This window comes from Meles meles, chromosome 5 (assembly GCF_922984935.1).
Source record: "Meles meles chromosome 5, mMelMel3.1 paternal haplotype, whole genome shotgun sequence".
Classification (NCBI taxonomy): domain Eukaryota; kingdom Metazoa; phylum Chordata; class Mammalia; order Carnivora; family Mustelidae; genus Meles; species Meles meles.
This window is the reverse complement of record NC_060070.1, coordinates 46,593,121-46,618,144: the sequence shown is the minus strand read 5'-3', so window position 1 is coordinate 46,618,144 and position 25,024 is coordinate 46,593,121. Positions and strand designations below refer to the sequence as shown.

At 41.8% G+C, this 25,024-nt stretch overlaps 1 protein-coding gene across 3 annotated transcripts in view; it reads left to right on the top strand.

The window, feature by feature from the left end:
• The window catches only part of MRAP2 (melanocortin 2 receptor accessory protein 2), a 50,691-nt gene extending 37,614 nt beyond the window's left edge, over positions 1-13,077 (top strand). For all 3 annotated transcript variants that reach the window (XM_046005858.1, XM_046005856.1, XM_046005857.1), the window contains one exon: positions 11,725-13,077. In XM_046005858.1, coding sequence (XP_045861814.1) covers positions 11,725-12,118 — 394 coding nt within the window. In that variant the 3' untranslated portion in view covers positions 12,119-13,077. The remainder of the gene's footprint in view (positions 1-11,724) is intronic.
• Positions 13,078-25,024: the final 11,947 nt, after the last annotated feature.

The following is a 25,024-nucleotide window of genomic DNA, read 5'->3' as shown; positions in this document are numbered from 1 at the left end:
ACACACAGACACACACACTCTCTCTCTCTTTCTCTCTCTCTCACACACACACACACACACACACACACACTCTGGTTGTTTTTGTCCCACTGGAGCCTTGATCTGTCTCTTTAATCTGTCGCGGTGACCCTGGGTAGCTGAGACTTGTTTCCAGTCTTTCAATTGGCAGCTCAGTCCTCCTGCTAGATGGGTTTTCTTTTGATGGTGGTTCTGAATAATCTCAGGGAGAGAACAGCAGTTATTGTAACTCTATGCCTTTTAATGAGGTTAAGGAGAATGCTAACCTTTTTTTGACTTCAATAAAATAATGGATCAGCCCTCGGGGCCGCATTGTAAATGCTTTTTTGAGTATGAGCAGTATAAGATGTGGTGTTTGGTTGCTCTATATCATAATAGAAGACGGAAAGAAACAGACATGAGGCAAAAATCCCTGAGTGGATAAGTTAAAGAGGCTTTTAGATCTTAGTAAATTTGACATTCATTTGGCAGAAATTTTCTCTAAAGGAGAAATTATTTTTTTCTGCTTGGTCAGCTTTAATATAAAACAACCAATTTAAGCTTCCCCGTGTGATAATTAGGCATGGAGGAAAGGATAAATCACTGAGAATAATAAGAGCTTTTTAAAAAATAGTTACCATGTGCTAGGTTCTACTAATCCCCTTATTTGTATAATCTCACTAAGTCCTCACAGGAAGATGAGGTAAATCTTGTAGGCATTCCAACTTTACAGATGAGAGAAATGATTCACTTGTCTGACGTCTCAGAGGTAAAAACTATTGGCCCAAGCCTCAAACACAAACCTCTTGGACTTGGAAGTTCTTATTATTAGCCACTACATGGAATGATCTCGTGTTGGTAATTTTTATCTCTTCCTTCTCCAGAACTAAAGATACTAGCAACCAATCACATTTGTTTCCTTCTGTCACTTATTGGACCACACATGGGCTCTGGAGTCAAACATTTCCGGATTGACTTACTGAGACTTTGGGCTGGATTCTTAACCTCTCCTGGCCTGAAATTCCTCTTGTATAAAAATAAAATAGTATCTGCCTCCTAGGATGATTATTATTATTTTTTAAAGATTTTTATTTATTTGACAGAGAGAGAGAATATGAGAGAGGGAACACAAGCAGGGGGAGTGGGAAAGAGAGAAGCAGGCTTCCAAAGGAGCAGGGAGCCTGATGCAGGACTTGATCTCAGGATCCTGGGATCATGAGCTGAGCTGAAGGCAGACGCTTAACAGCCAAGCCACCCAGGCACCCCTGCCTCTGAGGATTATTGTAAAGACTCAATGAGCAGACACCTGTGGAATGGCTGGTATAGGCTGGATTCACAGTGGTACTCAGAGAAGGTTAGTCCGTCCCTTGCTGGTTGGAGGTCCTGCTGAGAGCTGCAGGTCTTGGTAAATAGGAAGAGGGAGAAAATCAAGAAACCCATGCTCCCCTGGGACAGCCAGGCCCTAAGCGTTCACATTTTATCTGCACTTGGGAGTTCTCTACCCCAGCCTCACCTTGGGTGTGTCTCTCAGGCAAATGGTGGGATGATTGTAGAAAGGAGGCTAAGGAGAGAGTCTTGGTAATTGGTCAGAAAGACTGATGTGTCTTCTTTACATATCAGGCTCTCTGGGTGGTTAGTCACAAAGAACAGTTACTTCCTCAAGTAAGATGTCAGGCAGTGTCCTTTTGAAATATGACTCCAACACTCTGGTTAATATCCCTGATCTAGTCTGCAAGTTCAGATTGGACTAGTGCTGAGTTTACTGCTTAATTCTGTCTTTCTCTCCATGGAGGTATTTCAGGCCAGGATGCGCATCTCCTTAAAAGTAGTAAGACCCAAGGATGGTAGTTACAACAACCCATGCTTCTCATTCTTGTTCCCATGCCCACAAAGACATCACTCATCAGCTGTGCTATCAACCTACAGAGCTGAGACTTGGCCTCAGAATTGTTTTCCCAAAACATCACTTTGGGGACACTTGGGTGACTCAGTCCGTTGAGCATCTAGCTCTTGATTTTGCCTCCACTCGTGATCTCAGAGTTCCACTCGTGATCTCAGAGTCCTGAGATCAAGCCCTAAGTGGGAGTCTGCTCGAGATGCTTTCTCTCCCTCTGCCCTTCCCCTACTGTGCTCACATGTGGGCTCATGCATGCTCTCTCTCAAAATAAATAAATAAATCTTTAAAAACAACAACAACAACAACAACAACAACTCAAAACACCCCTTTGGGCAGCCATCAGGAATCAATCACAGTTTACTCAATAGAGAATGTGTGTTTGCCGTCTCTGGCTGGACCTTCATTTAACAGTGTTGGAAGGTAGGAGTTGAGATCCATTCACTACACAGAGCTGATGACATCACAATAACATGGACAAGTTGTTTCCCTGAAGATTTCACATCGGGATCATATCAGCATAAGAACTTAAATTCTGGAGTCCCTGGCTTCTCAAGGGCTTTGGTGAAGAATGCGAATGTATAATAATCAGACTAGGTAATGAGACGATAACAAACAGCTCCTCAGATCTTGGTATGACACAACACACGGTTATTTCTTACTCAACCTGCATGTTTGCCGAGGGTCAGCAACAGGTGGATAGAAGCTTCTCGACTTGTATCTGCACTGTCTCCAGCACTCAGTTCCTGTAACAGGGAAGAGTATCTGCGGAGATCTCACAACCGCCCTTCTGTTCTTCAGTCCGGAAGTGGCGCACATCCCTTCCTCCCAGCAGCTCACTGGCCAGAACTAGCCATACCCATGCACTGCCCAGGCTGAGAAGGGTAACCTGTGGACCCAGAAGAGAACCAGATACTCGTGAGCACTACTAGTAAAGTATACTGCAGAGGAAAAAAAGACTATTATAAAGCTGATGTCACTTTTCTTAAAAGCTTTTAGGCCCAAGAAACAGCTTTAATGGCGATTATTTTTCTTATGGAATATTTGCTGTTGTGTGTGGGGGAGGGGAACCAGAAAGCCCCCTCTTACCTGGATCCTTTATGGACGATGAAGATAAAAAACCATTTCCTCCTGCTTTCAGCTAAGGGGCCATTTACTCTGTGTGCTTTCTTGTTAAAGCATTATAGCCCCATTATCATAAATCTGCCAGAGAGAGTAACAGAAAAGGCTTGAATCACATTTTTATGTCGACTATTTTGGACTTCCTAAAAAAACTATCAAACCCCAGATATCATATGCCTCAAATACCCTCCTTTTGTAGCCTTTGCTAAGAGCACCTTGTCCAAGTGGGGATGTTCTTCATTTAGGAGTGAGTGCAGAATTGCTTGTGTGTGACCTTAGAAAAATGGAGATTACATTTTACCTTGAATTGTAATTTACCTGAATATGGCACTCGCTAAAGGATGGCACCTAAAAGCTTATAGCAAGAAAATGTCAGTCTTCAGTGTTTTTGACAATGACCAAGGGCCACAGGAACTAGCTGGCAAGGTTCAGACATAGTGTGTATTCCTGAGGAACCCTGACATTTCAAGACGTCTACCACCATTGACAGGTAGAAAATCTATGTCATGTATCAGATTCAATTACTTTTAATTTCCCATCAGTTAAGTGGTGCTTACTAAGTGCACAGCTGTGGCTTGCCCAGGACCATGTGGAGGGTTATTGTAATGTAGTGAACTCTTTCTTGCCCCAGAGAGTCTGACATCTTCCTAGTAAGTGAGAATTAGCACCTATAGCCACCAAAAGGCTCGTCCACACCCCGACAGGAGGGCTGGCACCTCTAGGGCTTGTTACATGAGAGAAAGCTTTTAGCACATCTCCATAAACATTAGTGGTTATTATTGTTTTCTTATTAGTCGTTAATCACAGAGATTTCACTGTTCGTAGGTCATTGTTTAGTTTAACACACCTGTAAGAGACCACTGGGAAAGACTTCTGGAAGTCCAGATTGCCTACCACTTTTCCTGAGCAAGGCAAACCTGAAGACAATCGTGGGTATGCTAAGACTCAGCATAGCAGAAATACTTCATTTGTAAAAATTGTAATAAATCTGGAAAAATCCCTAGAGGAATAACCTGGAGCATTATAGGTGTTTTCCTTCTCCAAATGGAAATGAGAGATTCTGTCCACTTGACCTGATTTATCTTTTGGGCACAGAGGAAGGAACACTGTGCTTAACACTGGGGGAGGCTGTGTCTTTCATGGGAACTAGGGCTTCAGACCACCCGCAGACACAGCTTTTCAGAACACTCACTGAGGCTCTAATGACTGCGAGGCCTTTCAGGAGATGCAAAGATGGATAAAATACAGCACAGCGGTGTAGAGGAGAAGAAGGGCTGTGCGTAAATAGCTCTGCCACGAGGCAGGAAGAGATACATCTTGTTAGTGAAGTACGGCAAGAGAGGAGGACTCTGTCCTTCCCATCTGGAGATCAGAGAGTCTCCCTAGAGACAGTGACATTTGTGTTGGACAGTGAAGAAGATATTTGACCTTGATGGACAGAAGAGCCCATCAGGCAGGAGGAACAGCACAAGCAAAGCACAGACAGACAGTCTTAAGCGCATCCGGGGATGGTCAGGTGCCATATGGCTGGACCGTAGGGTTAGCAAGGGGACTCTGGAGGGAGAGCACACCAGAAACACTGGTTGATGCAAGGGTGGGGAGTCTGAGATGACCAGGCAGAGAGTCTGGAGAGTTGGTGAAAGTTTGTGAGCTGGGGAATATCATAGGAATAATGGCAATCAGTGCAGGTACCAAAGGATTGGGTGTTAGAGGCTCTCCATTCAGGTATAGAAAATTCCCCAAGGGCAGGGAATACATGACACAACCCAGGGAGAAGAAGGAAAAAAACAAGAATCAGAACAGTCTGAACAGTCTTTTTATTCTGGCCTGTGGAGTTTAGTAAGGTTGCAACAAATAGGCTAAGTCCCAGTTGCATTTCTTACAAGATGAAAATGAGGAATAACAAACTCTTAAAACAAAGAAATGAAACAGGATTTCAGGGCTAAGTGTCCTATCAGAATAAACTATTACAATTTTTAAACAGTTAAGATGACACAGGAGAACTTCTCTTGAGCACACTAGCTGGATAATCAATTTCATGATGACAAGATCTAGAATAGGTAGGAAGGAACAAAAAAAATGCTAAAATTATTGGTGATTCTAAATTTTCTGGCAAATTGTCTTAGTTTGTTCAGGCTGCTATAGCAGAGTACTGTAGACTAGAAGGCTTATAAATAATATAAATCGTTTCTTATGGTTTTGGAGGCTGGAAGTTCAAAGTGCTGGCATATTCAGTATCTGGCTCATAGATGGTAGACTTTTCACTGTGTCTTCACTGTGTCTTCACATAAAGCGAGGGGTCTTGCTTGAGGCTCTTTATAAGGGCACTAATCCTATTCATTAAGGTTAAAATCTCCTTTTCCTATGCTAGATTTTTTTTTTAAGATTTTATTTATTTGACAGAGAGAGATCACAAGTAGGCAGAGAGGCAGGCAGAGAGAGGAGGAAGCAGGCTCCCCGCTGAGCAGAGAGCCTGATGCGGGGCTCGGTCCCAGGACCCTGGGATCATGACCTGAGCGGAAGGCAGAGGCTTTAACCCACTGAGTCACCCAGATGCCCCATCATTTGCTAGATTTCAACATAGCAATTTTGGAGGAACACAGACGTATGGCGTATAGCACAAATATTCTTCAGTGTTCTCTCTTTTCCTTGTGAGAGCCTATGACATGGTATTAATTACTAGTCAAGTAAACATCTCAAAGTTACTCTTCTTTCAGTGTTTCAGTTCTTGAAGCTTCTGGCTTCTGGCTTTAACTGTAATTTGAATTAAGGTAGAATTTAAGATGTTTGACCCTTGTAGTTTTTCATTTTCCCAGGTGTAACCAAAGCCGTAGGAGAATGAGTTGACTTCAAACTCTCCTAACTGATCTAATAGGTGCTGTAGAGCATCGTTTTCCCCTATGCCAGCTGCATTTGAGAGGATGAGAAAGTCAGAACTAGCTCTCTTCTCTATGGGAGACCCATAGAGCAGTCCCCAGACCGTCCTCAGGCTGGAGAGACATCCTTAACCAAATGGCACGTGTTTCTTTCCTAAAAATGAAATTAAGACACACCCAGCTGCAAACTCCCCTCTGCCTAATTAGTGAGAATCCTTTGATATTCACTGAATTATATACATAAGAATATTTTTAGATGTGACCCATGAGGGCTAGGCTGCTTTAAAAAATAGGGAACCGCTGAGGGGCAATATTTTCAATGGCTTTCCTTAAAGCCATTCTTACCTGTAAGTGGCAGGAAGTCTTCCCCATGGAACTTGAGCCCCTACAGCCTTCAAGCCTGGCCAGTTGTAGAAACTGCAAGATGCCCCTTTTCAGTAGCTCTATGGTATATGAGTTCCAAGGACCTATGTGGGAAGGCCTCATGGAAGACTATGGACCAGAACTTGAGGATGTATGGAGCACTGGTAGGGGACAGAGTCAGCGTGTTTCCCTTCAACGAAAGTCGGTGCTGGGCAGATCTGAATGTGACTACTTTGTGGGACCTCCTGTATCTCTCAATCTAGAGTCCACACTCCGGATTTCCCTATTAGTAGGCCATCTCTTAGTAAGGCTCACCTGTTCTTACTGAGCTGGTTATGCTGCCCTTGAATTAATGTCTGCCCCCATAAGAACTATAGAAGAGGCCTCCTGCCAAGGAAAAGGTTGATTTAGTTTCAAGATCTTTTTGTCATTCATTCATTTAAGAGAAATTTATTGAGCAGCTACTGTATGCCTAGTAGTGTGCTAAGTACCGGGAACATAGGCAAGAAACAAGCGATACCTGCCCTCAAGAGATCATAATCTTAATGGGGGTGCCAGACAAGAAATTAGTATAATACAGAGTGGGAAGACAGATGGAAAGAAGCACCCAGGTCTTGAGAACATTCTAACTCAGGCTGGAGGAGACTGAGAAGACTTCTAGAACGATGCGGCACCATATATAATTCATGAAGGGCCAAGAGATGACAGGCTGGTGGGTTCTAGTTCCAATAATGGCAGAGTAGCTTGCTTTAAATTACTTTGGCATCTAACCATTATAAAATTGAGACAAAATGTAAAGTATGAATATTGGAAGGCATTGGAGACTAAATATTGGCAGACAAAATGAAAGGGCTTTTGGCCCTTGAAAGGAGAAAACTTCATTAATTTATGTCTTTGGTTTTATGGCTTTCCACCTGAAGTCTTCCAATTACAAGCATGATTTATTTTCCATATACAAGATTTTTTAACAATCTTTATAGCACGTCTTCCTTAATTCCATTTGCAGTGTTTTAAAATTTTCAGTGTATAGGTCTTATACATCCTTTGTTAATTTTTCCCCAAGTACTGTCATACCCTCTATATAGTGTAGGTTTGGTTCCAGACCACTGCAATAAAGCAAATATTGTAATAAGGTGAGTCAAATTAGTTTTTTGGATTCACAGAGCATATAAAAGTTATGTTTACATTGTACTGTAGTCTGTTTGGTCTGTAATAACATTATGTCTAAAATTTAAGTGTACATACTTTAAAAGATCTTTGTTGTCAAAAAATACTGCCATCTGAGCTTTTAGCAAGTAATCTTGCTGGTGGAGGGTCTTGCTTTAGTGTTGATGGCTGCTGACTGATCAGAGTGGTGGTTGCTGAAGGTGGGGGTGGCTGGGCAATTTCTTAAAGTAAACATGAAGTTTGCCTCATTGATTGACTCTTCCTTTCACAAACAATTTCTCTGTAGCATTCATGCTATTGTCGTTGTTGTTTTTAAAGATTTTATTTATTATTTGTCAGAAAGAGAGAGAGAGCACAAGCAGGGGGGGCTGCAGGCAGAGGGAGAAGCAGGCTCCCTGCTGAGCAAGGAGCCTGATGGGGGACTTGATTCCAGGATGCTGGGACATGACCTGAGCTGAAGGCAGATTCCCAAGGGCCTCTTAACTGACTGGGACACCCAGATGTCCCAGCATTCATGCTGTTTGATAGCATTTTATGTACAGTAGAACTTCTTTCAAAATTGGAGTCTGTCCTTTCAAACCCTGCTGCTGCTTTATCAACTAAGCTTATGTAATATTCTAAATCCTTCGTTGTCATTTCAACAATCTTTATAGCATCTTTACCAGGAGTTGACACCATCTCAAGAATCTAATTTCTTTGCTCAACCATAAGAAGCTCCTCATCCTTTCAAGTTTGGATCCCCAGTCCCATCTTCAGCTCCACTTCTATTCCAGCTCTCTTGCTGTTTCCACCACATCCACAGTTACTTCCTCCATGGAAATCTTGAAGCTCTCAAAGTCATTCATGAGCATTGGAGTCAGTTTCTCCCAAAGTCCTGTTCATGTTGGTTTTTTTAACCTCTTTTAAATCATAAATGTTTTTAGTGGCATCTAGAATGGTGAATCCTTCCCAGGAGGTTTTGGCTTGTCTTTGCCTAGATCCACCAGAGGAATCATTATCTGCCACAGCAATAACCTTATGAAATGTATTTCCTAAAAAGTAAGACTTGAAAGTCAAAATTTCTCCTGATTCATGGGTACAGAATGGATGTCATGTTAGCAGGCATGAAAACGACATGAATCTTCTTTTTGTACATGTCCATCAGAGCTCTTCAGTGACCAAGTACATTATCAATGAGCAGTATTATTTGGAAAGGAATCTTTATTTTGAGCAGTAGGTCTCAACCGTGAGCTTAAGATATTCATTAACTGTGTTGTAAACAGATGTGCTGTCATCTAGCCTTTGTTGTTCCATTTATAGAGCACAGGCAGAGTAGATTTAGCATAAACTCCTTAGTGCCACAGGATTTTCAGAATGGTGCATGACAGTGACTTCAGTATAAAGTCACCAGGTGCATTAGCCCTTGACAAGAGAGTCAGCTGGTCCTTTGAAGTCAGGCATTAACTTCTCTTCTCTAACTATTAAAGTCCTAGATGGCGGCATCTTCCAATAGAAGTCTGTTTCGTCTGCACCAAAAGTCTGTTTAGTGTAGCCGCCTGCATTAATGATATCAGCTAGATCTTCAGGATAACTTGCTGCAGCTTCTACACCAGCACCTGCCCCTTCTCCCTGCCCTTTGATGTTATGAAGATGGTTGTTTTTCTTTAAACCTCATGAGCCAACCTCTGCTAACTTCAGGCTTTCCCTCTGCAGCCTCCTCACCTCTCTCAGCCTTCACACAATTGAAGAGAGTTAGGGCCTTGCTCTGGATTAGCCTTTGGTTGAAGGGAATCTTGTTGCTGGTTTGGTCATCTATCCAGATCATTAAAACTTCCTCCATATTGGCAGTATGGCTGTTTTACTTTCTTACCATTGGTGTGTTCACTGAAGCAGCACTTTCAATTTCTTTCAAGAACTTTTTCCTTAACTGTTAACTGTTTGGCACAAAAGGAGTAGCTTTTGGTCTGTCTTGGTTTTTGACGTGTCTTTCTCAGTATGCTTAACCATTTTTAGCTTTTGGTTGAAAGTGAGAGATGTGTAACTCTTCCTTTCACTTACACTTAGGGCCACAACAATTTAATATCGTTGTGTCTCAGGAAATAGGGAGGCCCAAGAAAAGGGAGAGATATAGGGAAGGCTGGTCAGGACACAACATGTATCAATTGAGTTTGCCATCCTGTGTGGGTGCAGTTCATGGTGCCCCAAAACTAATTGAGAGTAACATTAAAAATCACTGATCACAGATCACCATAACAAATGTAATAATAATGAAAATGTTTGGACTATTGCAGGAATTACTGAAATGTGACACAGAGACAGAAAGTGAGTAAATGCTATTGGAAAAATGGGACTGAAAGAGTTTTCAGACACAGGGTTGCCACAAACCCTCAATTTGTTAAAAAAAAAAAAAACCCACAGGATTGTGAAGTGTAATGAAATGAAAAGCAATAAAATGAAGTTTGCCTGTGTTCTATTTTTTTGATGCTATTGTGAATGGAATTTTTTTCTTATTGTTTATTGCTGTGTCTAAGGTAAATTGAAAGGGAAGTCTTTTAAATGACAGTGGTGGATCAACTGGATAAACTGAAAAATGAACCTTGATCCCTATCTCAACATGCATCATATGCTCACAGTAAAAGCTCCTAGAAGAGCTCTATCCAAGAGAACTCTTATGATGTCGTAACTGTTCTCTGTGCTGTCCAATTAGGTAACCCTGGGCCATATGTAGCTACTGAGCACTTGAAATGTGGGTAGTATAATGGAGATACTGAATTTTACATTTTATTTAATTTAAATTTAAGTAGTCCCCTGTGGCTAGTGGCTATTGGACAACCTACTTCTAGAAGAAAGCATAAGAGAATATTGTCATGAATTTAGGGTAGGCAATTATTTGTTAGAAATGATATAAAAAGCACTAAATATAAAATTAAAAAATTGATAACTTGAACTTAACTGAAATTTAAAGCTGCTATTTATCAAGACATCTTAAGAATGAAAATGCAGGGATGCTGGGTGGCTCGGTGGGTTAAGCCTCTGCCTTCAGCTCACATCATGATCTCAGGGTCCTGGGATCGAGCCCCACATTGGGCTCTCTGCTCAGCAGGGAGCCTGCTTCCTCCTCCTCTCTCTCTCTGCCTGCCTCTCTGCCTACTTGTGATCTCTGTCAAATAAATAAATAAAAATCTTAAAAAAAATAAAAGAAGAATGAAAATGCAAGTCACAGATCAAGACAAAATGTTTGCAATACACTTGACAAAAGATTTGTATTCAAAATGTGTTATGAAACAATCACAAATTGGTAACAAAAATAAACAATCCAATTTTTAAAATGTGCAAAGGCTCATACAGAAACTTCACAAAAGAAGATAAACCAATAGCCAGCAAACACATGCAAAGGTGATCAACATTACTAGATACCAGAGAAATGCACATTCAAATCCTGACAAGATGCCATTTCTCTCCCACTAGTGTGACTAACTTGAAAAGACTGACAACATCAAATGTTGACAAGAATGAGGAATAATGGAACTCTCATACTTTGTGGTGAGGGTCTAAAATGGCAGAACCACTTTTGGAAAACTGCAGTTTCATAAAAAGTCAAGCATAGATCTACTATGTGACCCAGTAATTCTACTGTTAGTTATTTAGTCAAGAGCAGTAAAAATGTATATCTACAAAGAAACTTACCCAGAATGTTCTTAGCAGCTCTAAGCACAACAGTGCCAAACTGTCAACAACCCGAATGCCCTTTAATTGCACAAATAAACAAATTGTAGTATACTTATATGATGAAATATCACTAAGCAAGAAGGATAAACTATTATTGTATGCAACAACATGGATGAATCTGAAAAAAAACATTACACCGAGCAAAAGAATTCAGGCACAGTAGGCTATATATTGTATGAATTTGTATGAATTTCAGAAACAGGCTAAACTAGCCTATGGTGATAAAAATCAAAACATTACCTATAGGAGGTGGAAATTGATGGGAAGTTCAAGAATAGGCAAAGCTTATCAATAGAAATCGAAATCAAGGCAGTGTTACCTAAAGGGGATAGAAACTGAATGGAAAGAAACTTTCTAGGAGAGTATTCATTTGAAAGAGAGAACATATGTGCAGGGGGGAGTGTGATGGTGCTCCCTGATGGCACACACATACACTGATGGCAGGACTCGATATCAGGACCCTGGGATCGTGACAGAGCTGAAACCAAAAGTCGGACACTGAACCGACTGAGCCACCCAGGTACCCTCCAAAACCATGATTTCTGGAGGTGACTGAGCTGGTGTGTAAGCAGTTTTATCTTTTCCTTCTCGTTACAGCAATGCAGAATCTTCAGAGAAGAGATTCAGAATGAATAGCTTTGTGTCAGACTTTGGAAGACCAGTGGAGCCAGATAAGGTGTTTTCTCGACCCGGCAATGAGGAATCCAGGTCTCTCTTTCATTGCTATATCAATGAAATGGAACACTTGGATAGGGTTAAAGCCTGTCAACAGACCACAGCCCTTGACAGCAGTGTTCAACTCCAGGAAGCCATTAGAAGCAACGGGGGGCCAGAGGAGGAGCTGAACAGGCTCATGAAGTTTGACATCCCCAACTTTGTGAACACAGACCAGAACTCCTCCTTTGGGGAGGATGATCTTCTGATTTCAGAACCACCTATTGTTCTAGAAAATAAGCCAGTATCCCAGACCTCACACAAAGACCTGGACTGAGAAACTATTCTCTAAAGTGTCTTCCTGAAGATGTTGGGTGTGTCTTTGTAAAGCAAGAAATCTCCATTCACCAGAATTGTTTGGGTGGGTGGGAGGGTTATAAGAGACAGAGACAGAGAGAAGAGAGTCCCCTCAGAAAAGAGCTGAATAAGCTGAGTTTCTATGCCTTTCAACACAGTTCAGGCTTCTTGGGGAAGAAAGTATTTACATAGTCTCATCCTCCTTGTTGAAGAATTTGGCCACGTACTCAGTGTCAATGTTCTTGAGTGGGGGTTAGCATACTGCATACCAGTCTGGTCCTGCCATTACCATGCTCTACCTTTAGCAAGTTGCTTTACCTCTCTGGGCTGCCACGTGGTTAACTGTAATGTGAGGAATCTGGAGTAGGTAATTCATCCTAGCTCTAATATATTGTGAATTTGAGCCTTTGTATCCAGAAGAGGCTGGGATGTTCATAAAGCAGTGTAAGCTAGGGGACTGTCTCCTATCTCTTGTAGGATCCCCCAGGTCTCTCCCTTCCACTCAACCCTTAACTGAACCCAACTTTTATCAGGGGGCTAAGCCTCTGTGGGGATGTCAGAAGACTCGTCTCAGTCACTGTGTCCAATATTTCTGTTGGTTGTACTGAATTAGCTTTTCTGAGACCTTCTGGCCACCCATGCTAAACCCTATAGACGACAGCCTTGCCCCTCCTCTCTTAGAGTGAGTACCAATCCATAGTACATTGCATGACATTCCTGTCCCCAGAAATGTAGGGAAGGTTGTCAGACGAGATGGTAAATGGGTTGTAAATTCCCCATCAACAGATACGCAGAGTAACTGGGTGTGACACAGAGTTAATTTCATGAAGGAATCCAATCTGCACGCTGGTATTGGGAAAAACTTGGTTTTGCATACATGGTTGCATGCACAGCCAGCTGCTAATCTCTGGGTGGCATTTTCATTATGAATTTGCTCACCACCTGTCTTGTTTAAGCTAAAAAATAAATGCATTTGATTGCACAGGAATTTTCTCTGGTTCTTTGTTTTCACACATCCAGATTTTTCATTTCCTTTAAAAATTATCCCATGTTCTAATGCTTCCTAATTTCTATCACCTCGAGGAGCCCGTGGTCTGAGTCATGCATCAGATTTCATTTATTCTGCTGAAAGAAATCCCTTTGCCATAATATTTTTTGAGGAAAATATTTTTCTTTAAGCCTCTAACACCAAACAGTAGAACAAGCATGGAATACTTCTTGCAATTAACACATTCTCACAAACAGATACTTTCTATTAGCATTGAAGAGTGCTGAGTCTATTAACTTTTACTAATATGAATATTATTATTCATAATTTAAGCAACCAAATATAAACCATGGGCTGTTTCTTATTTCCTAAGCTTCAAAGCTATTAAAGTGGTATCTTATTTAGAACTATATTTATCAGTCAAAAGGCTGAAGAATATTCCTAGAAGTTAAATACCCCATGACCATACCATCATTTTTATTAACTGAATGTCAAGAACTATAAAGGGTCCGAGATTGAACCCCTCCTGCAAGCTATTGAGTTAGCCTGGCCTGGATTTGTGGAAACTGGCAAAAGACAAGAGATTCCCAACTCAGAGACAAAGAACTTCACAACAGTGCAGTGGGCAGCATGGGCTTCACGTTCATGTTGGTTCCTGAATTTATTTCCTATTGCTACTATAGCCAAGTACCAAAAACTTAACTTATTCCCTTGTAGTTCTAGAGCACAGAAGTCCAATATTAGTGTCAGTGGGCTAAAATCAGGGTCATCAGGGCTGTGTTCCACCTGAAGGCTTTAGGGAAAAGTCCACTTCCTTGCCTTTTCCAGCTTTCAGAGGCTGCTCCCACTTTGGCTTATGGCCTTGTATCACTGCCTTCTCCACTTCTGATTTACACCTCTGCCTCTGACCATCCTGCCTCTCTCCTATAAGGACCCTTATGATTGCATTGGATTATCCATGATAATCTCCCATCCTGAGAATCTTAATTGTATCTGCAAAATCCCTTTTGTCATGTGAGGTACAAGGATTAGGACATGGACCTATTTGGGGGACAAGTCTCAATTATTTCAGCATCCACTCAGAGTCCAATATATAGCCTAAATCTTATTAGCTCAAAAGTCCCGATCTCATCATCTTTTTTAAAAAGATTGATTTTTATGTATTTGTTTAAGAAAGAAAGAGAGCACAAATGGGAGGAAAAGATCAAGAGGGAGAGAGAATCTCAAGCAGATTCTGTGCTGAGCATGCACAGAGCCCAAGGAAAGATTCAATCTCCTGATCATGAGATCAAGACCCACACTGAAACCAAGAGGTGGATGCTTAACCGACTCTACCACCCAGGTGTCTCCCCAATCTCGTCATCTTAATCATCTAAGTCAGGTACAGGTGAGACCCGGATGTGACCCATCTTGAAGAAATATTATCTGTGGGCCTGTAAAGCTAGAGAATAAATGATTTATTCCCAAAATGCAGTGGTGAGACAAGCCCACCATACTAGTTATAGATATTACTGTTCGAAAAGGGAGAAACTGGAAGGAAAAGAAGGAGTCACCAATCCCAAGCAATTTGAAATTCAACTGGGCTGACTCCATTTGGTTGCAAGTCCTGGAAATCATCCTCTGTGGCTCATGGCTTTGCCCTTCGGGTCTACAGCTCTGTCCTTGCAATTATCCTTACTTCTTCTTCTTCTTCTTTTTTTTCCTTTTTCTTAATAAATTTTATTTTGATAATTGTAAAAAGAAAAATCAGGACCAAAACTAAAGGCAAATTAAAGTGTTCAAATATATACTCCTCATATAATAGAGATTTGTAATTTCCAGGCCCTCTGGGGGAAGGGAGATCCAAAGGGCAAAGGGGAAGGCAACAATGCCATCACACAATTCGGTCACTCAATCAGAAGAGACATCAGTAAGAAAGATCAGTGGGTCTCTGGACGTGAAGAATGGGAGAGAAGAGCAATAGTTTTGTCACCCAAAACTCAGTCCATCTTGAGGTTAACATAGATATAATGGATGAACTTTAGAGAAGAAAAAAAGGAGATGGTGCCTAGCATGAGGGAGAAGACATAACCAGTGAGTAAGGAGTAGCCAAAAAACTCGACTGTCTGGACTGCCCCTGACATGTTGGAGCGCGGGGCATAGTAGAAGACGGAGCAGAGGAAGATGAAGAGCCCAGTGGAGCCAACACTCAGCACAGACGGCCACCACCAGTGGTAATCCTCCCCAGACAACTGGAAGGAGGTGAGCACAATGGAGATGCATGCCCCCATGCTCAGCAGGATGGCGAAGACAAAGAAAAGGAGGCCATACAGAGCGTACTGCTCCCGACCTCAGACTGTGGCAAAGATGTAGTAGAGCTCCACAGAGAAGGCACAGGTCACTGTGGAAAGTGGGTCTGGTCCACTCCCTGCCCTGGAGTGCCTGGCCCCATGGGGACTCTTCTACTTATGACTTGCCGTGCTGGTTTCAAGGACATCTGCCCTCATCGGTTGAGAGCAAGCATCCTTCCTTTTTCTTGAATGTATTTATCATTGAATAGTTTATCCACCTATTTCCTGCATGTAGAATTCTGGGAGGTCTGACAGCCTTCTTTCATCTTGTCTTCTCTCTGTCCCTTAAAGCCCAGGTTGGCAGTGTTCCAGCAGGTGTCATTTTCTCAACCCACTGTGAGCCTCTTCAGAATGTCACATGTATCCGTTGCATCAGACAGGAGGCACAGATTGCACCACAGAAGCACTCCCTCTTGAGGCAAGGACATGACTTTTCATAGCTCCAAGCTGTTCAGGGGCAGGCGGCTTTTGCTTTGACCAAGGGCCATTCTCTAGAGAAGGGAGCACAAGTGGGCCACCACCCCTAGCAGCGGAATGACACACAGCCTAGTAAAGGAATCTGGGTGGGACACTACCAGCAACCTTATCAACAGTAACAGATGATCTCTTTGGGGCACTAAGCAGCCTCTGTGCTAACTTAATTTTTGTAATGCTCCTATGAGAATGCTCAACACAGAGGCTTAAATTTTCTTTTTTTTTTTTTAAGATTTTATTTATTTATTTGACAGAGAGAGAGAGATCACAAGTAGGCAGAGAGGCAGGCAGAGGGGGGTGGGGAAGCAGGCTCCCCGCTGAGCAGAAAGCCCGATGCGGGGCTCGATCCCAGGACCCTGAGACCATGACCTGAGCCGAAGGCAGAGGCTTAACCCACTGAGCCATCCAGGTGCCCAGAGGCTTAAATTTTTGATCCTGTTAAATATAAGTTAAGTCAGGTTACTTCTCTGCTCAAAAACCTGCAATGGCTTCCAGTTTCACTCAGCAAAGAAGCTAGAGTGGCAACGACCCCAACGCTTTCCTCCCCCATCCCCCAGCCGATCTGATCTCATCCACTGTTCTTCCCCTGACTCATCCTGCTCCAGGCACAGTGGTCTCCCTTGAAGACATTAGACATTCATCTGTAACTGGGGGGGGGGGGGGGGCTATTGCCCTAGCCGTTCTATCTGGAACTTTCTCCCTTTACATATCCACTTGGCCCACTCGCTTATCTCTTGAAAGTTTCTCCTCCAGTGCCTTCTGTTTTGGGTCAAATTATAACCCCTCCAGACCTGCCAAATTCACATGTTGAAGTCCTACTCCCCCAAACCTGAGAATTGGACCTTATTTGGAAACAGGGTTGTTGCAGATGTAATTTGTTAAAATGAGGTCATGAGGGTGGACTTCCAGCCAATATGATTGTGTCCTTATAAAAACAGAACTTCCAGACACAGAGATACGCATAGGAGGAAGATAATGTGAAGAGAAATCGGGAGAATGCAAGCCAAGGAGAGAGGCCTGGAGATCAACCCTCACAGCCTCCAGAAGGAAGCAAGCCGGCTGCCACCCGATCTCAGACTTCCAGCCTCAGGCCTGAGGCACAACGAATCTCTGGTGTTGCAGTCACCCATTTGTAGAACTGTGTTGGTGTCCTAGCAAAGTAAGAGTCCCCTCCTTAGCATTCTGAATGAGGCTGACGCTGGCCATCCTTCCAGACTGGGCACCGCATTCCCCTTTTTCCTGTCCAGCGCCCCCATCTCCCTGATCAAACTCTGTTTTTCCTTCTCTACAGTATATACAATTTATATGGTTATCATGTCTGTGGTCCCCTCTGTTATCCTCCTGCTACAACATGGGCTCCACAAGGGTGGAACACAGTAGGCAGTCCATAAAAATTGGCCGGAGGGAGGGAGGGACTGTCCTTAGATCTGTTTTACAGGCAGAAGAATGAAGGCTCTGGGCGATCCCGTGTATTGTTCAGATGCAGAGCTGCCGAACGGGGGACCAAACTGGGTTCTAAGAAATCGAGGACCTGTGGAAGGCTTGAATGGTCCCCTTCTTGTTGGTTACTTTTTGTCTGTTCTTTTTTTTTCTATCTCTAACTTTTGATCTCTTTATGCATTCTTTTTAACCTTCAATCTGTTTTCAATTTCACTTTTGCTTTATTTCAGGCAAATGGATGAAATCTGTAAATCTATCTTTTAACTTGCTCATTTCTTCCATCTAAACGTGTTGTGATTACAGATGATGTTTTATTTCTAGCATCTTATTTTGTGATTTCTATTTCCTTTGCTTTGCTTTTCTCCTCTCTTGCTTTATCTCACGCAGCTGTGGTCAAGAGCATGGGGCCTAGAAATAATCTTTTTGGGCTTGGTTCTATTACTTGCTAATTAGCAAGTAATTGTGCATTCATAACCAGGGTACCTAACCCATTTGAGACTGTTTCCTCATATACAAAAAGGGATAACATCCATCTAAAACTTTGTGAGCTTAAAGTGATAAAACATGGAAAGCACTTAAAATAGTGATTGGCCTATTCTACATGTTCCATTGTGGCTCATTTGCTTTTATTCTCTCTCTCTTTTTAAAATTTAATTCCAGTGTAGTTGTTTTTACTCTCTTTTTAAATAAGTATTTTATTTATGCATTCATTCATTTGTATATTTATTTAAAGTATTTTAGAGATTATTCTTGGATTTTAATGAACATACTTGATACTGAAAGTTAAAGTTTGTTGTTCAAGCACTTACTGAATTAAATTTATGGATCAAGATGCGGGGCTCCATCCCAGGACCCTGGGATCATGATCTGAGCTGAAGGCAGACGCTTAATGACTGAGCCACCCAGGCGCCCCTGTTTGGCTCTTTCAAAAAAAAAAATTGATCTGTTCTTTTCTCATGAGGTCCTGATTGCTTCATTACATTCGTTATTTAATATATATATATAGATAGATAGATAGATAGTTTTTTTTTTTTAAATGATTCAGCCATACTCATTTTATCATCTCTTTTAGGTTGTTTCATAACTTCAGGCTTAGGGATACTAATCACCCTAGGGTTTTTTTGGATTTGCTACTTCTTGCTGACAATTGTTTCCAGCTGTTCTTTGTGTGTGTGTGTGTGTGTGTGTGTGTGTGTGTGTGTGTGTGTGCAGTTGCATGAGATTCCTTTCAGTGAGTATTATTTTTTTCCTATGATTGATTGTCCCACACACCCTGGTTTTATAAAAATTCTCCTGGAGAACAAGTTTATGTTTGTGTTCCTTATCCTTAAGCCCTAAGTGATTTGATCAATCTAGAATTATATTATTTTTGAATTTTTGCTTGGGGATTTTTGCCTCTTAAATGGAGTATGAATTTGGATCCCACCTCCACATGAAGCATGAGCTTGGAGTGGATGTTTTCAGAGAGCCTTCGTTGTTCTTTGAGACCCTGGTAGAACCGGTTTCTTCATCCCTTTCCTCAGTGTATGGAATTCCTTGTCTTTCAGTGAGGGGCTCGTAAAACAGGAAGGGGTCTCTACATCTTGTATGAAACCCTTTTTTCTGAATGGATATTTTTAACCCATTTCATGATGCACGTTAAAACCCTGTCCCCCGGGGTGCTGTGGTATTAGCTCACAAACTTACCATTCTGGCTTGAAATTTCCTATTTATTTGTGTCATCTGAAAACTTCTATCTTTGGTAAAATTTCTTTTCATGTCTTTGGCCCATTGTCTTAAATGGGGGTGTTTGTTTCTTTATTGACTTTTGAGAGTTCTTATGAATATAAATCCTTTATCATATATGATCTGCAAATAGTTTCTCTCAGCCTGTAGCGTGTCTTTTTCATTTGCTTGATAGTGTCTTAGAAGAGCAGAAGTTCCTTATTATGATACAGTCCACTTTATCAATTCTTTTTAATACAGGTCATAGTTTTGGCATTGTGTCAAAGAAATCGTCACCAAATTTAAGGTCATAAATATTTAGTCTTATTTCCTATAAGTTTTATAGTTTGAAGTTTTATATTAAGGTCTATGATCCATTTTGAGTTCATCTTTTTGTATGTTGTGAGGTATGGATCTAAGTTCAACTTTTATTTTTGTATTTTGTATTAAGATATCTAATTATTTCAGCACTATTTGTTGAAAAGAACCTTTCTTACTAAGTTGCCTTTGCACCTTTATTAAAAATCAGTTGTCGGGGGAGGCCTGGTTGGCTCAGTGGGTTAAAGCCTCTGTCTTCAGCTCAGGTCATGATCTCAGGGTCCTGGGATGGAGCCCCGCATCGGGCTCTCTGCTCAGCAGGGAGCTTGCGTCCTCCTCTCTCTGTCTGCCTGCTGCTCTGCCTACTTGTGATCTCTGTCAAATAAATAAATAAATCTTTAAAAAATTAAAAAAAAAATCAGTTGCCCGTGTACGTGTGCTGGCTTATTTCTGGATAGTCTGTTCTGTTGCATTGTTCTATTTGCCTATTTTATGCTAAATCATACTTCTTGATTACTGTAGCTTTATAATTAGTGTTGAAATCAGATAGTGTAAGTCCTCCAACTTTGTTCTTCTTCCTTGAAGTTGTTGTAGCTATTTGGGTCCTTTGAATTTCTATATGAATTTTGGAATCAGTTTTTGGAATTTCCTTTCTTATATCCCGTTCTGCCAAAATTCACCCATTCCTTAAGATACACCCTCAAAACCACATTTTCCAAAAAAAGCTTTCCAGATCCCAGATGAAAGGAATTTCTTTTTCTTCCATGCTCCACTCACACTTCATAACTCTAATCACTTTTATTCATATTTGGCTATGTGTACTTATCTGAAATTTCCTGCCATCTAGTAAACCCCACCAGCTCAGGAATCTTGATTTGTTCCCTCTCCCTGGTGAAAAGCTAGCTTTAGACTTTGCAGGAGTGAACCCCACATTAAGAGAGATCTGCAGAAGACATCTAGCTCATCTCCTGCATATTGTTAAGGAGTTCGACAGAGTTAGAATTTTTTTTTTAAATCATATTTCTAAGTTCTCTCAGGCTTCATTATTCCTATTGCCAGTACTGCACTTTCAAAGAACAATGGGATATTGTCCAAGTGTTGAAACACATTCTAGTTGACTTGTGATAATTATGCAGCTGTGTCTTAATCTATAGTTCACATGCTCCCTCATCATTGAACTTCTGGGTGAATGTCATATCTTTAGGGATATCAATGATATCTTTGGCCCCTAGGTCAGCAGTGCCTTGACTCAGACCTACTCTATTTCCACTGGTCCCCTCTGGCTCTCCTCTAGCCTTCTACTGCAGGGAACTTACCCTCTGAAAGCCCATTATTCTCAGGAAGAATTTTTCTAGGAGTATAATCATCTCCTTCTTATGGGGGAAATTAAGCCCAGTGATCTGGCAGTATGGGGATATATTTAGTCTGATTTTGTAGAGTCTAAACTGTTCCATACTTATTAGGAACAAATACAATGAGGAAACTGTTTTTGCACCTAAGAAATTAGCAGCATAATTATATGAGTAGGGAAATCAGCTTTCTCATCACACTCAGGCATTAAATCGCTGTGATCCTCACCTTGGAAAATGGTTTCTCCTGTGAGCAATATGAGGTTCAAATTCACACTTATGAATGGCTTTTTGGTTTTTCTCCCTTTGTCTTTCCATATTCATGACACCTGGTGAGATTATGTAAATCCTGTTTATTTGTGGCACAGCGCTAATGTTGCTTAAAGCATCATGTGTTTAAAAGGCTAGCAGACAATTTGTTAGAAGATAGAAATCCCCTTCGTTTTTTTTCTAAAGTAGAATCTTTGCTTGTAGTTAAAGAAAATTCACATTAAAATCTGAAATACAGTGATATAAAGTTAAAAAAACAACAACAATGAACTATTAGATTCCGTAAACACTAGAGCAATTATTTACTTCTCAGCCTATTTCTGTGGCAGCTTTGCCATGATTCCTTCTTTATCAAAGTTCTTGAGTCATTGGTATCACTTTCATCACGGAACTGATTCCTCTAGGAGATCCTAGGAAAATAGAGAGGGACAGGGAGGTGTGTATGTGTGTGTATACAGTGAGAAATATAACCAGGCATCAGATGCCAAATATATGTTCCGTTTAGAGAAGAATGTGGTCATAAAAACCTGGTGTAGTAAGCAAAGGATGTGGTGAGGGGCAGGATGGTCACATGGAAAGGAGGACATAAGCCAAGGAGTTAGCGTATGTGGCATGGTTATATTAGGAGATGGGTTTGAATGAGAGGAGTGTGGTAGGCAGAATCATGCTCTCTGCTAACCATCTCCCCCCAAGGTAGCCACCTGGTGTACATGTCCTGTACACGCCAAAAGGGACTTTGCAGATATTGTTAAGGATCCTGAAATGGAGATGGAAGCAGCATTGTCCAGGTGGGACCAATCTAATCATAAGGGTCCTTAAAAGCAGAGAATGTCACCCAGCTGAGTTCTGAGTCAGTGGTAGGGAAGAATGCTCAGAGAGATGCAAGGTTCTATGAGGATGAAGGGAGGGGGACAAAGCTAAGGAATAGAAGTGGAAGAGGAGGAGGAAAGGCTGGAAAAAGCAAGGAAACTTTCCTCCCTCTGAGTCTCTCCAGAAGGAACGCAGCCCTGCTGATACCTTGGTTTTAGCTCAATGAGAACTGTGTTGGACCTCTGATCTACAGAACGGTAAGATGATAAATCTGTGCTGTTTTAAGCCATTAGTTTGTGGTAATTGTGGTAATTGCAGGCACAGGAGACTGGCATAGGTAGTATTTGTGTGAGAGAGTAGTCTGGGATGGAGTGTGGAGAGGAAGGCGGGGTCAGAGTGAGGAGCGCCTTGGAGGCTTAGGGTAAGGAATCTGAGCATTTATATCAAAAAAAACAACTGGCTGAAGCAGGAAGCGGGTATGCAGGAAGGAGAGTTTTAGGAAGAACTATCTGGCATTGCTGCTCGCAGGCTGTTTGGAGAGGAGAGCACCAGGGCAGAGGTGTCAATTAGACCTCTACGAGAAAAGGAAGGAGTAAAATGGTGACCAGGTCAGTGGTGGTAGATACGGGAATGGAAGAAGACATTAGAATAGAATAGAAGAAGACAATAGAAACATTGTTTTGAAGAAACTGGCTATAGGATGGATGACCGCATGTTGAGGAGAGCTCTTCAGTGTGGACTAAACGTTCGTGTCCCCTCAGCATGTGCATGTTGAAACCCAGCCCCTCGGTGTGCTGGGACTAGGAGGGCGGGCCTTTGGGAGGTAATTGGGATTAGGCGAGGTGGTAAGGGCGGCGCCACTATGAATGAGATTAGGGCGTTTATAAGAAGTCCCATGAGAGCGTGCTCCTCTGTTTTCTGCCTTGTGAGCATCCAAGCACGCAGACCGCTTCAGGTAAGGAAGCAGACCTTCTCACGCCCACCTTGATCTTGGATCATGAGCCTTCGTTGTTTAAACCGCCCAATCTTTGGTAATTTAACGCACCCCAAACTGACATTTGAGAATGCTTAAAGTTTAGAACTGTCTGGGCGAAACGCTGGAATGCAAGGGATTGGGCAGCTGGTTTCAAACATGCTGACTGCTTTGAGGACAATGGGTAATTCCAGCAGGAACTGGGAATGAGGAAGGGGGGTGGCACTCAGGAGAGAGAAAAGGTGGAGATGTAGGCCCAGTTGTTATCCTGTTATGTCGGGAGTGGTGGAGTGTAGATCTAAGCTCAGAGCCTTAGAGGGAAGAGAGGGTTGGATTTGTAGATGAAGGTCAAGGGACAAAAGAAGACGATGTACTGATACGATGTATGAGGGACTGTGCTGCTGCTGTGAAGGGTCTGATCCCAAACTGGGAATGAGCACCTGATGGCTCTTACCAGGGCACCTTGCCGGTGACCATAATAATGAACTGAACAGGTAAGACCTGGGCATGCAAATGTGTGGTTATTTACACTTACTGCCAGCAGCTGGGGTGAGTTAAAACCACCCACCCACCCCACCACCAAACGTGTCTCTTTCTACTATTTTCTGTTCCCTGAATCAGGATTTTCTAATTGTCATATAAGTATCGTGAGGTGGGGACCAATGGCAGGCCACCATTAAGGGTTCAAGTGCAGGGAAGGCTTAATGGGAGAAGCTCCACTGGGTCAGACTCCTGCTATGTTCTTGCCTCTCTGCTTTTGTGCTCCAGGGATGCTTACCTGGTACAATTACCCTATTTTTTTTTTTTTTTTGTCCGCTTCTCTTGTTCCTGAATTTACTAATGATTGATTTTGTTCTGATGAAACTTAATGCTTCCCTTCTTCCTAGAGAGTAGTTTCCCTTCTGATACCACTCTTCAAACATTTAACAATCCTACAAAGTGAGTGTGGGTGGGAAATATGTTTCCTTCTATTTGTATTTATGTGGTTGTGATTGAAGCTTTCAGCAAACCTGGAGACAAATGGACCTACTATGGTTTAGACAGACTAGAGGGGCATAAATAGACTAATTAGGGCTGGACAAGTGTTGAGAAAGAATCCATGTGCTTTTCATTTTAGACTTTTCTACAGAAACTGGAAAGGAAGGCTCTAATTCATGGGTCTGAATATCAAAATAAAATTACAGTCACTTGGGAAGTTTGGAAAATTTTCAAACTTCACTCTTCTCACCATTCATTGCTAAGGAGCTATTCAAAGCAGGATAGCATGAATAGCTAGGTAACTATAAAGTCTTATTCTGATATTACGTCTGTTTACATCATGTGCCTGTGGATCTGACCTAATTAGAGTCCTTAGTATGGGTGGGAAAAAGAAGTGTTTTCACCATCTTGGCATTTAGTCACAAATCTAGGATATTTGTAATACAGAATGGGACCCTAATACTGAAGCCTGTAATTTGCAAGTTTGGTGGGTTGATGTGGTTATGGCTCAAAGTAACAGATCGAATCTGAAATCTCTCTCCTTGTCAGCAGCAAGTGGTATACCCTGATAAGGTTCTTGCCCTTGGATGCAGGTGCCTTAAGACATTGTGAGGGGGATGGAATTGGTAGGAAGGGACTGATAATTTTTGGAACTTCATGAAAGCTTTCCTATTCAAGGAATGCCTGGGTGGCTCAGTCAATTAAGCATCTGCCTTCAGCTCAGGTCATGATCTCATGGTCATGGGATGGAGCTCTGTGTCAGGTTCTGTGCTCAGTGGGGTGTCTGCTTCTCTCTCCCTCTCTGACCATCCCCCCAGCTGTCCAATTAATGAAGTCTTAAAAAAAAAAAAAGCCTTCCTATTCAAGATAGCCTAAGTGCTGTCCATCTTCTGTGTTCTCATCCTAGACCCTCAGGACAATGACTAAGGAATGGAGTATATTTCCTGAGGTTTATAGTTGTAACTAATAATTCTGATAGCACTTAGGGATCTTTACTCTGTAAACAGCATCGAACACCTGATATGTGCACCGCTTATTCCAAAAGAGAATACAGAATCCTCATCAAAATAGGATATATTTTTTTGATATTAATAAAATATTTGATGTTTGTATCGACCACCAAATATTTGGTGTTTCAGAATCAACCACGTTTGTGCTTGTAATAAATGGCTAATGGACAGTCAAAAGGGAGGGATGGGTGTAGAAATAAATTAATAGGTTTGCAGATAAAAAATACACGAAAGTACACTCA